Here is a 13,704-nt window from a genome sequence, read left to right on the forward strand (position 1 = left end):
CCTGGTCCAAGTCCCGACTTTGGTCGCAGTTCACATTCCACTTTCTTAGTATATAGTTTGGTCTCCCCTGAAGACCACTGTGTATTGTGCTTATTTACCTTTTGTAATTGAAGTATTATTGTATATCTGTGTTGATATCTCCGGCTAGGAGAAATCCCAATGTGTTAGTGAGTGTTGTATAATAAATAGACATATTTTATAAATACACTGTGTGGTTCTTTTTCATTTAACCTATACCATATGATTAGATCTGGTAAAACAAGCTGCTTTACACTCCTGAACTAAGCCTGAAGACTGCTCCCCACAGCTTCCACTTATAGAGCATTCTATGGGTGTCTAAGACTTCTAAAATAACCATAAGGGTTGTCTGTATTAGTGCAGGGTGTTAAACTTAAATAAATGTGCACCATATACTAAGCCAGCCTCCTACAGTGTGAAAGTTTTTCTTACCTGATTTGCAACTGTGAATGATGCATCGAGCCAAAACATCGAAAGTGGGATCCTCTAAGTAATTCAGCCTTGTTCACCGAGTGTACCCCGTCTTTGGTTTTTTAAGGTGATGCACTGGCCATAACGTTTGTGGTACTCAACAAAATCTGTGAAATCTTCTGGCTAATCAAAGTATGCTTTTGGCTGAAGCCCCAGTAGAGGTTTGCTGTATGTGTCTCAGCCAAAGACTGCCTGTGTCAGAATGAAGCGAGTCGAAAATGCAATGAGTACGAGTTGATAGCTTCTGTTACTAAGCCAGTCTTCTAAACTCGTCCACTGCCACCCGACAGTTGCTTTCAATAAGATACAGACCATAATATGGGTGCATCAGAGATCCAAAGGCTGGAGAACATAGGGCAAGAAAGTTTTATGGCATTCACACTAAACCAGTGGTCGAAGCGACTCCCTAAATGAACCCTGGCAACAGAGGACGCAGGTCGTAGCTCACGATGTACAACAAGTGTGACAGAAGCTTTGATTCCAGGGAAATTTCAAGTGATGGTAACTTTAACCTGTTGATATTTGGAATGTGAAGGCAAGTATCTAATGAACATTGTAGGAGAAATGTAGATTTTCTAGTGATGCATATGCATGAATAGACTTTTGAAAGTAGTGGCAGTGCAGTCTAACAAGAACCTCTGCACCGAGTGTACAGGACGCGCTAGCAGACAAGGTTCCCATCTTGGTGGCCTTCGCCTGCGGATAGATGTCATTTGTTTTTAATGGAATATTCCCTTTTTCTCCGTAGAAATTACAATGGACAGTAACAGTGAAGGTGGTCGCTCTCAGTCAGGTAGTGAGGGAAATGTTTCACCTGTAACAGAAGAACCTAATTATCGAAGCAATGCTGGACACGGGGGATGGTCTCTGCAGCATTCCGAGGTCACTGACCATAGATACGGTAGGAAGAAACTTCTTCAACGCTTCTAACAAAAAGCCGCATTCTATAGCCCCGTGCTAATACGCTTCATCTCTATCAGGCCACATTGCATGCAATGCAGAATGTGAGAGTTAACACGGCCCAATGTCTCCTCCTAACGCAGGTAAGTCCCCGTAACTCAGCCAGGTCCCAGGCAGTAGAGCACGAAGCCTACTCATGTGCCAGTAACTCATCCAGCCAAGCTTTTCACCACACATGCACTGCATGTTATTGTATGTTCACCTCCTTCCGCCAATCAATGTGTAACACATAATGTCTTGTGTCCACTAACCATTCATCACAACATCAACAACAAAGGACTTGCTCACTGTCAGTATTTATCCTAAGCCCATATAAGGTAAAACACAGTCAAAACAGAATAAGGTCCTAGGGCACAAGAGCAAAAAAGTAAAAAGAAGATGTGTTCTATCCATGCAAAAGTTTGAAACCAGTTGGAGGACACCTGATTTACAAAGTGGGTAAAAGGAACTGTCTGGGCACTGTTTACCGTGTCCTGTGTAAAATATGTTCAACTGTGCTAGAAAGCATGGAATATGTCACTTTACAACGTGTGGTGTTACCACGCAGTAGGTAACAACGAGGTTGTTACAACAACCGCGTTGTTACCACGCATGGCTTTACATCGCAAGTCGTTTCTACGACTTGCGCTAGATGGCCCTCTAGACCTAGGAATAGTATAAATTACTATTCCTGCTCCAGTTAGCGCAACAGCAGGGAATGTGTTGGATTTAAAATCCAACACATTCCCTGGTGTTGCACGCCACTTAGCGCAAGTCGTAGAAACGACTTGTGATGTAAAGCCACGCGCGGTAACAAAGCGGTCGTTGTAATGACCGCGTTGTTACCTACCTGCGTGGTAACACCCGCGTTGAAACCGCTGTTTCCCAAAAGGACGTATTGTGCTGCTAAATTTAAACATGTTGCTTAAAATACTGCGTGGCAGATATAAAGGAACAGTCTCACATTTCTCATCCACATAATGATAATAAAGACAGCTCTCTGCCGCACAACCACCACTTCTAATGTGAGCAGCGGGTAGCTACGTCCTGGTGACACCACAGACTCAGGGTCCATTGCAGGGGGTCAGTTGAAGGCGTTGTCCACATACAAGCCTTTTAAGATAATCGGCTTCATTAAACGAAAACCTCTCCTTAGGGTAGGTTTACGAGATGGCTCCATGTACTGGTGACGCAAGGTTGTTCTCATCGGCATCTGTTTAATACCTTGATGCAATATTGGCGTGGTGGACATGTTTATTCTCCATTGGCTTGGTTAAGTAAACTTGTGGTTATAGCATATATCCCAGTAGGTGGATTCATCTGTTAAACCCATTTATAACAGCTCTGGTAGTTCCAACGTATAATGTTTAATAACAGAACCAAGGTGAACGGTGTACGGAAACTAACAAACGATAAATCACACCTGTACAAGAATCAATGTATCAAAATTCTATACAAACTGACAATTAGTGTGGAGGGGTCCCTCCAATACATGTCCTGAACTCTCCCTGCTGGGGGTTAGATGCCTGTTCTGCTATTTTCTTCATGTGTGAACTAAATTTCCAATTACAGAAATTTTAAAAAGCGAAGTCCTTTTCAAAGACAAATATGATTATGTGTTGGTGAAGGACAGAACTTCATAAATGTTCCAGGTTAAAAGTAAAGTTAACATATAAACAAAACATAATTGTCTGAAGATCCTTTTAAAATAAATAAAAGAAAAAAACCATTTATATATAAAAAAATATCTGGTAGGGATTATATGTAAAAATAGATTTAAATTTGAACCTAGTGAGACTATCAACAAATCAAACATATTAACTCAAGGTGAATCAAACCATCTCGTGACCCCCAGAATGTTACCTGTGCATGCTACTTACAAAGACATAACAGACTGCTAACAATGCCTCAGAGGAGACTAGGTGTTTGGTCTCCCCGACGCTTGTGTTTTCTGTATATCCGCATGAAATTATGCATCCTTACGGTATAATCCTAGAAAACTAACTTCAATAAATTGCAAGAGCTTTCACATAGTATGTTAGTGAATTGTCTCAGAAAATTCAAATAAAAGACTTATGGCAAAAGGAATAACTTTATTTGCTTGCAATATCATTGATCATCAGATGGGTATTGCAACCGAGAGCAGCTCTCCCCAGACATATACGAGGAGTCGGAGACAGACGCAACCACGGAGGAGTCGGTGCGAATATTTGTGGCCCTCTTCGATTATGATCCGCGCACCATGTCCCCGAACCCTGACGCGGCCGAGGAGGAGCTTGGCTTCAAGGGAGGCCAGATCATTAAGGTAAGTGTTTCTGAAAGTAATTTCAAATTGAAAGGAACATTTTGAGACCAATCTCTTGAGGGCGGGGAACATATCTAATAAACAGGGGGACAAATTCAGAAAGGTAAATTGAGACGAAAGTCTACCTTTACGACTTTCGGTATTCACAAAAGGTATTTACGAGTCCTAAAGTTAAACTTTTGTCTCAGTTAAATGTAAGACCAAAACGTATGTTTAATTAAAACAAAAGTCTGACTTTACAACTCGTAAAGGCCCTTTGTGCATACAGAAAGTCGTAAAGTTAGACTTTCATCTCTGTTTACTTTTGTGAATCTGGCACAAGATACTTTGGTGGGTCTCAGATCAGTTTGGTTGCCCAATATCCTAAACTGATCCTCCAAACATGTTCTTTCAAGAAGTAGAGCTTCCGAGAAATTAAGTTCAGGAAGTGGAGATATAGACCTTGAAATTACCGGGCCTGATTCACAAAGGTGAACTGAAACTAAAATATAACTTTACGATTTTCGGTATTCACAAAGGGCATTTAGGACTCGTAAAGTTAGATTCACCAAGTGCATTTACTAGTAGTAAAGTTAAACTTTCGTCTCAGTTAAACTTAAGTTTTGGTCTTAAGTTTACCTTTTTGGTTTCAGATACACTTAAGACTGAAACTTAAGTTTAACTGAGACAAAAGTCTAACTTTACTACTCGTAAATGCCCTTTGTGAATACTGAAAGCCATAATGTTAGACTTTTGTCTCAGGTTACTTTTGTGAATCAGCTCCTAGGTTGCTCTTTTGGAAAACACAATTGACGACAAGAAGACCAACCTTACAACCAGATCTGTCTAGAAAGATATCACTACGGCACAAAACCCAGCATCAAGCTCTCCCAATCTTCTTCGCCCCAAAATAAAACATTAAAAATGGATTTAGATTAGTAATTTACATAATTGGTTCAATATGTGGAGATTGCTTGGATTTGGATATTTTAACATGTTGACAATTTAAAATCTGTATTTTTGCAATTAACAATTGTTTAAAAAAAAGAATTCTGAGGTTTATATTAAAACACAGAACCAGTGCAATTGTTTTAGACCCAGAATCCTTTGTCGATAAATCAAGGGGCTTCTTGGCGTGGTGGATACTCCTGTGGAACACGTATTCTGGTCAGGTATCCCAGAATGCACATTGTATAAAGGGCTGAATTTCTAAGGGGTAATGTTTCTGTGCCAACCTACAACAAGGTGTAAAGCTCACCCTATCTGTCCACCCCGGGACATTTTGCATTCAGCAAAACAAAGTTTAAAGGAGAACTAAGCTGTGAGGACATAGTGATAGTTGCTGAGTGGCCAGGGGCTGTAGGAATCAAGCAATATGATGACCTTAATAATGCTGGGATGAAGGTCGCGACAGTCACCAGCCAGCCCAAGCATCTCCCTCATTCGTGTTGCCGTCTGTGGAGCCACCTGAACATGGAGTGGTCCAGGGGCACCGCCACCTTTCGAGTGGCGCTCACAGACGCATCCCAGGACACGGCCTGCTCCTAGCTTGTAAGCGCATAGATCCATGGTGAGCACTAGGTACTGTGGGTATGGGCATTTATTTAGCACTGATCTAGCTACAAAGCAATGGGCAATTCCCAGTAGTAGGCCCAGAGTTGCAAAATCATTTGTAAGTGTTTGCGGATAAGTCAACAAAGGAGACCAGTTTGATAAAGTAGGGAGACAGAGGCCTCCATCATGAGCTGTTTCTGAGCACCCACAAAGTAAGTGCCAATTAAGTCAATATTTTCTGTGAGGAATCCCAGACTTTCTACAAGAACAACAATAACGCTGCACAATCCTCAGGGGAAATATACATATTCCGAATCAAAAACGTATAGGGCCAAAATCCTAAAAAAGCATTTAATGTGGGCGGCTGGTCCTGTGGATGGGTGAAGACATCCTGCTTTTTGGAATTCACAACCCTTGATATTAGAATACCCGGAAAACTTAACTAGTCCGAGGTTTCCAAAGGTACTACTGGGAGATGGTGCTTCACCAGTGCATAATCGTACACACGGTAAAATTACGCATTGAGGAAAAGCATCCTGGCTGCGCAATTGCTTAATTTATCTTAATTTTATGTCCAAGAGGCAACCATTTTTCCCCATAGAGAGATTCCTTCTCATGCTTGTGGGGGTTCCATTCGTCTTCCTGCGCTGCATTGGATGTACCCCAGCTCTTTGCTAGAACAAATATCTTCTCTGGTGGAAAAGGGTCAGAGAGGAGTTAGTGAATGCTCATAAGCCCTCAGGATTGTGGCTCTACACAAACTCTTAATGCAAACCAGGCTTTTTTCTCCACACTACTTGTGTAAGGTTTACTGCTGTGTAATTGTAGTCAGGCGTGATGTGCAATTAATTTGTAATAAAATGAGATTTGCAGCATTTGCTGCTGTAGATCATGTGATGTGCGCACTCCTGACATCTAGTGGTAGGCACAGATGTTGCAAGTTGTTTTTCTTTGAAGAGGAGGTTTCGGTTTCAAAGTGATTTGTGCAGCTCCCCTGAAACCTACAATGCACCAGGACATGGTCTCCACTTTAGATTGTTTTTGACGCTTCGATGTATTTCCAAGCGCCCCGGCACCATTGAGCTATATCTGCAGAGAACTTGGAGACACTGGAACAATGCCTTCCGCACAACAGATCTTCATGAAAGATTCGGCCACTTCAACGGAGCCTCATGTGACCGTTGACCACTTTTGAGCTGAATCAGATCAGGTTATATGAGAAAGACTTGTGTGTAGGAGGATATGGAGAAAAACCTTTTAAATTTTTCTCTAACTGAAACAACAAGTTCTCATGGTTGGGCCAGCATCTAGTCTGCAACCTCTGACTATCCAAGGACCATGGTGAGCCGACATCTTCCGCTTTTAAAGAGTTTTGCTGCAAAAAGACTATCCGACTCAGAGTAGATAGATGGTCACCTCATATTATAGAATGCAACGTCAAAGATTTCTCAAACTACTGTGCAGACATGGCATTGAAGATATTAAAGGGTCATACTCCAACACCAAAAGTGGTGTGACCTCCAATCTTCTGGAGCCTCATGGGGGCCAGAGTCTAGACTATGTGTCCTCCAGTGACTCCAACTCAAGAGAACATGAACCCCCAGCCTATATGAAAAATCACTCAAAATTAAACAATTTCCCTTTGGATGTGTTAAAGAGAAGTCCGATTTCAAATCATACACCATTCATGCCAAATCTAACCGATGTCACCAAGAAGTGTCAATGAGTTGCATAATGCAGTATATTGTTTTATTCTTTAAAAAACTGTTTAAAATGTCATATAAAATACATTCAATATCACAAAAAAATATGTGCAAGCCAAATTATTCTGTGTGCAAATACAAAAACTACACCAGAATTATTGAAGAATCAAATTAATATTTTACAAACCCAACAGTGGAGATACATGTTATTACAAAGGGAGAATACCATAGACATTCATTTTTTGTCATTTCGACACACTAATCGGGCAAGAAATCATTTGTCAAACCACTATTGTAAAAAGATCTCTTATTTAACCAAGGCGAGTCGATTTAGTGCTGTTTACAACACTGTTGTTTTGTAAATGATTAATTTGATTCTTGAATAATTCTGGTGTGGTTTTTTGTATTTGCACACAGAACAATTTAAATTGCACATATTTATTGTGATATTGAATGTATTTTTTATATGACTTTTTAACCTTTTTTTTAAGAATACAACTATATACTGGATTATGCAACTAATTTGCCCCTTTTGGTGATATTGGTTGAATTTGACATGAATGGTGTATGATTTGCAATCGGACTTCTCGTTAACACATCCAAAGGGAAATTGTTTAATTTTGACTGGTTGTGAATTTGGTGCCCTGTCCATTTGGTTAAGGGGGAGGTCCTACCTTGTTGTTTGGTCTATATCAAAAATCACACCACCGAGAGAGACCACACCTAGGGTATCACAAACACCGCACCCCCCGGCTCGATCTTGAGCAAAGCCTTGTCTGTTGGGCAATAAATGGCCTTGAAAGATGCCATTCTTTAAGCTCAGAAATTCCACCCGAAAAGATCTTTGTAGTAAGTGCAACCTGCCCTCAAAGCCGCTCGATGCGAAAGGAACATTTGGCACTAGTGACTTCTTGAGCTCCAGAAATCGAACCTCAACACCAAGATAAACAACCTTGACCCCGAGAGTCTGAGCAGCCTGTCTTGGAAACCAGATCTACTCTGAAGACACCCTCGAGGCCGGCCCGAGCTTGACCTCGAGCAATACCCTTACTGCTGAACACGAAGGTGATCAGTCTGTCACACGGCAAAATATTGTTATGTTATGTTATGTTAAAAGCAGTTCTGAGCTGGGATGGTGCAGTGAGCTAAAAAACGGTGATGGATTAAAACCATGATCTCTTGACTTGGTAAGAGTATTCTGCATCATTCAGAAACTCTGTCCATCACCACCCCCCTTTTTCAAAATCGGTTTTATCCACACTATGTGTGGGAGGGTATACTCAGACGTGAGTCCCTTGCTCATTGCACCATCAGGATTCAAGCAAACCGGGCCGAAGAAGGCTGTGATGCCAGAAACCGGTCCCCGGGAGCTTGTTTCCTTCCCAGTATAAGAATTGGCTTGGTAGTTTGGTTTGCCCTGTTCCCATCATGCACTGGGACAGGAACAGACTAATTTGCATATAGCCAGGTTCTGAGCTGGGATGGTGCAGTGAGCTAAAAAACGGTGATGGATTAAAACCATGATCTCTTGACTTGGTAAGAGTATTCTGCATCATTCAGAAACTCTGTCCATCACCACCCCCCTTTTTTAAAATTGGTTTTATCCACACTATGTGTGGGAGGGTATACTCAGACGTGAGTCCCTTGCTCATTGCACCATCAGGATTCAAGCAAACCGGGCCGAAGAAGGCTGTGATGCCAGAAACCGGTCCCCGGGAGCTTGTTTCCTTCCCAGTATAAGAATTGGCTTGGTAGTTTGGTTTGCCCTGTTCCCATCATGCACTGGGACAGGAACAGACTAATTTGCATATAGCCAGGTTCTGAGCTGGGATGGTGCAGTGAGCTAAAAAACGGTGATGGATTAAAACCATGATCTCTTGACTTGGTAAGAGTATTCTGCATCATTCAGAAACTCTGTCCATCACCACCCCCCTTTTTCAAAATCGGTTTTATCCACACTATGTGTGGGAGGGTATACTCAGACGTGAGTCCCTTGCTCATTGCACCATCAGGATTCAAGCAAACCGGGCCGAAGAAGGCTGTGATGCCAGAAACCGGTCCCCGGGAGCTTGTTTCCTTCCCAGTATAAGAATTGGCTTGGTAGTTTGGTTTGCCCTGTTCCCATCATGCACTGGGACAGGAACAGACTAATTTGCATATAGCCAGGTTCTGAGCTGGGATGGTGCAGTGAGCTAAAAAACGGTGATGGATTAAAACCATGATCTCTTGACTTGGTAAGAGTATTCTGCATCATTCAGAAACTCTGTCCATCACCACCCCCCTTTTTCAAAATCGGTTTTATCCACACTATGGGGTCGATTAGGATCGCGGACGGACTTGAGTCCGTCCGCGACCCCTGAGGAGGAGGGAACGTCCGCATGGGCTGCGGCGTTCCCTCCGATCAAATTAGGATGTGACCGCCAGTGTGGCGGTCACATCCTCCATCTCTAACATTGCGGCGGGTGCAGCTTCAAGCTGCATCCGCCGCAATGTAAAAAATCCATGCACAGCATTTGCGTGCACAAAGCGGCAGGCACCGCGCGGTGCCTGCTGCATTGTGCACGCAAATGCAGGGGGGTACCATAGGTACCCCCCATGTGCACCCCCCACCCCACCTTCACCCAGGGGGCCCGCAACGGGCCCCCGAAGTGAAGGTCCGTATGCTTTTCCACGGCGGTAAAGTCGCCGCGGAAAAGCATATATTTTCAGACATCCTAATATGCCTGGCGGTGTCTGATAGACACCGCCAGACATGTTAGTGCTTTTCCGCCGCGGTCGCCTTCCGACCGCGGCGGAAAAGCGGCGGACAGATTATCAGACCCACCAGCCATCCTAATTTGGCGGTGGGTCTTTGGAGTCTCCGCCGCGGTTTTTCCGCATCCTCCAGGCCGGCGGACACTTCCGCCGGCCCGGAGGATGCGGAAAAACCGCCATCCTAATCGACCCCTTTGTGTGGGAGGGTATACTCAGACGTGAGTCCCTTGCTCATTGCACCATCAGGATTCAAGCAAACCGGGCCGAAGAAGGCTGTGATGCCAGAAACCGGTCCCCGGGAGCTTGTTTCCTTCCCAGTATAAGAATTGGCTTGGTAGTTTGGTTTGCCCTGTTCCCATCATGCACTGGGACAGGAACAGACTAATTTGCATATAGCCAGGTTCTGAGCTGGGATGGTGCAGTGAGCTAAAAAACGGTGATGGATTAAAACCATGATCTCTTGACTTGGTAAGAGTATTCTGCATCATTCAGAAACTCTGTCCATCACCACCCCCCTTTTTCAAAATCAGCCTGTCTTGGAAACCAGATCTACTCTGAAGACACCCTCGAGGCCGGCCCGAGCTTGACCTCGAGCAATACCCTTACTGCTGAACACGAAGGTGATCAGTCTGTCACACGGCAAAATATTGTTATGTTATGTTATGTTAAAAGCATTTATACCGCGCACGGTCACCAAAAGGTTTCATGGCGCTCAAGACAAATGCGGGAAAGACAGTGCTGTGGAGGGCTCAGTAGGCTAGCTTGAAAAAGTGGGTTTTGAGTAATTTACGAAAACAATCATATTGAGGACAGAGTCTAAAACAAGAGGGAAGGGAGTTCCACAAGGTGGGGGCCAGAAAGGAAAAACAGGAACCACCATGCTTTTTCCTTTTGTACCTAGGGATTGTCAGCAGGTTATGAGAAGTGGATCGGAGTGCTCTAGATGGAATATAACGCTGGAGGCTGGAGATAATAAAGGCAGTGAGGGCTTTGAACACCAGACAATCAAGTTTGAACTGGCAGCGGTAGGCCACCGGGAGCCAATGCAATCTGTTCAACAAGGGTGAAATGTGTTGGTGTTTCGGGAGATGGAATACCAGTCTAGCCGCCTGATTTTGCACCAGCTGTATCCGGTGAAGATGATAGGCCGGAATACCTACGTAGAGGGAGTTGGCATAGTCAATGCGTGAAGTCACCAAGGCCATGATAACCAAAATAAGTGCTTCAGTGGTAAGGAACCTGCGAATTTTGCAGATCCTGCGAAGATGGAAAAAGCAGGATGATGTTACTGCATTGATTTGAGGTCGCATAGACAGATCATTTGAAATGATGACCCCAAGGCTCTTTACCGACTTGACAGGGCAAGGTGGAGGCCCAAGGGAGGGGGGCCAGAAGCTGGAGTTCCAAGGATTGGCTGGCCCACCCATCAATACCAACTCCGTCTTATTAGGGTTAAGCTTCAGCTGGCTATACTGCATCCACTCTGAGATCTCCAGCATGGTTGATTGAAAGTTGGAGCAAGAAGAAGGGGAGGAATCCACGGGGAAGATCAATTGAAGATCGTCCGCGTAGTTCAGAATAGTGACAGGGGCGTGACGGAGGGAAACCAAGAGGGGTTGCATGTAGAGATTAAATAAAAGAGGGGACAGAGCGGAACCCTGAGGGACACCACAAACTAAGGGAGTGAGGGGGGCAAGTGACAAGTGAACTGCCTGAGAGCGCTGATGGAGGAAAGATCTAATCCAGGCAAGGGCCAAACCCTGGATGCCGGCATTGTTGACACGGTCGATCAAGATAGCATGATCGACCGTGTCAAATGCGGCGGACAGATCCAATAAAACAAGGGCCTGGTAGTAGTAGTCAACTATTGACTACTGGATACTACCTGGACAACCCAACACCAAAAACACCATCTTATCTTCGAAGAGGCAATTTCAGAGCAACTGAGGGTTTTCCGGATCCAAAGAAAAAACCTATGGAACCCACACCACCAATCACACCTTCGGCATGCCCATCACCGTCTATCAACACCGACTCAGACCAGGACCCTACTGAAGATACAACAGACTCATAGGAACATCCTCAGCCTACCGATGATAGAAAGAACCCTTGACATGATCATAGTGTGGACCTTCAACACAACCCATCATTGGACCCACATCCCTTAAAACCACCTGACAATACAACTGCGTATCATGAGGTCAATCAATGAGCAGCAGACAATCATAAGGTAAAACTCCATGTGGAGGAGGAGGAGTTCCTTCTTGACACCCTCAGAACACGAGTGGCCGGTCGAGTACTTTCCTGTGCTTAAGAGCGCGTTGTAGTTTTTGGGCAAAAACTTTAAAGATCCAGTGGAAACATACATCATCACACCATGGATGCAGAAAACAATACCAATCTATATTCATATTCGCATGCATGTTCCACATGACTTATATGTCGCAACGCGGCACGTAAGATGGTGTTTTCTCAAGACACAAGGGATACCCCTCTGCCCAATAAAGAAAGCAAGAAAATTGATGCAGCAGGTAAGTGGATGGTAGTAGGAGCTACATGAAATGACTCATCATCAACTTTTTCGGCCTGCTGTCTAAATATACCAGATACCACTGGGAGGAGATGGAAGAAGCTTATTAAGCACCTTGTAGATACATAGGAAAATAGAGGCAAAGAAAGTGTTCAAGAGACTAAAACTATTTCAAATACTGTCATCAGGTGTGCCCTGGGTGCCGCCAACATGGCATCACCTGAAATGAACACTAGTGTCCTTCACTGACAACAGGAGTGACAATGAGGGCCTTTTTTCTCTCCACTGACAACAGGAGTGACTACGAGGGCCTTTCTTCTCCCCAGATGTCCTGAAATGAACACTAGTGTCCTTCACTGACAACAGGAGTGACTATGAGGACCTTTCTTCTCTCCACTGACAACAGGAGTGACTATGAGGGCCTTTCTTCTCTCCAGATGCCCTGAAACGAACACTAGTGTCCTTCACTGACAACAGGAGTGACTATGAGGACCTTTCTTCTCTCCAGATGCCCTGAAACGAACACTAGTGTCCTTCACTGACAACAGGAGTGACTATGAGGACCTTTCTTCTCTCCAGATGCCCTGAAACGAACACTAGTGTCCTTCACTGACAACAGGAGTGACTATGAGGGCCTTTCTTCTCTCCACTGACAACAGGAGTGACTATGAGTGCCTTTCTTCTCTCCAGATGCCCTGAAACGAACACTAGTGTCCTTCACTGACAACAGGAGTGACTATGAGGGCTTTCTTCTCTCCACTGACAACAGGAGTGACTATGAGGGCCTTTCTTCTCTCCAGATGCCCTGAAACGAACACTAGTGTCCTTCACTGACAACAGGAGTGACTATGAGGGCCTTTCTTCTCTCCACTGACAACAGGAGTGACTATGAGGGCCTTTCTTCTCTCCAGATGCCCTGAAACGAACACTAGTGTCCTTCACTGACAACAGGAGTGACTATGAGGGCCTTTCTTCTCTCCACTGACAACAGGAGTGACTACGAGGGCCTTTCTTCTCCCCAGATGTCCTGAAATGAACACTAGTGTCCTTCACTGACAACAGGAGTGACTATGAGGGCCTTTCTTCTCTCCACTGACAACAGGAGTGACTATGAGGGCCTTTCTTCTCTCCAGATGCCCTGAAACGAACACTAGTGTCCTTCACTGACAACAGGAGTGACTATGAGGACCTTTCTTCTCTCCACTGACAACAGGAGTGACTACGAGGGCCTTTCTTCTCCCCAGATGTCCTGAAATGAACACTAGTGTCCTTCACTGACAACAGGAGTGACTATGAGGGCCTTTCTTCTCTCCACTGACAACAGGAGTGACTATGAGGGCCTTTCTTCTCTCCAGATGCCCTGAAACGAACACTAGTGTCCTTCACTGACAACAGGAGTGACTATGAGGACCTTTCTTCTCACCAGATATCCTGAAATGAACACTAGTGTC

At 44.3% G+C, this 13,704-nt stretch overlaps 1 protein-coding gene across 1 annotated transcript in view; it reads left to right on the forward strand.

The window, feature by feature from the left end:
• RIMBP2 (RIMS binding protein 2) overlaps positions 1-13,704 on the forward strand; it is a 1,305,415-nt gene that overhangs the window by 1,103,091 nt on the left and 188,620 nt on the right. The window contains exons 20-21 of the mRNA XM_078668014.1: positions 1,238-1,390; positions 3,552-3,733. Of these exons, the coding sequence (XP_078524140.1) occupies positions 1,238-1,390; positions 3,552-3,733 (335 nt within the window). The remainder of the gene's footprint in view (positions 1-1,237; positions 1,391-3,551; positions 3,734-13,704) is intronic.

Source organism: Lissotriton helveticus, chromosome 11, assembly GCF_964261635.1.
Source record: "Lissotriton helveticus chromosome 11, aLisHel1.1, whole genome shotgun sequence".
Taxonomy (NCBI): Eukaryota; Metazoa; Chordata; class Amphibia; order Caudata; family Salamandridae; genus Lissotriton; species Lissotriton helveticus.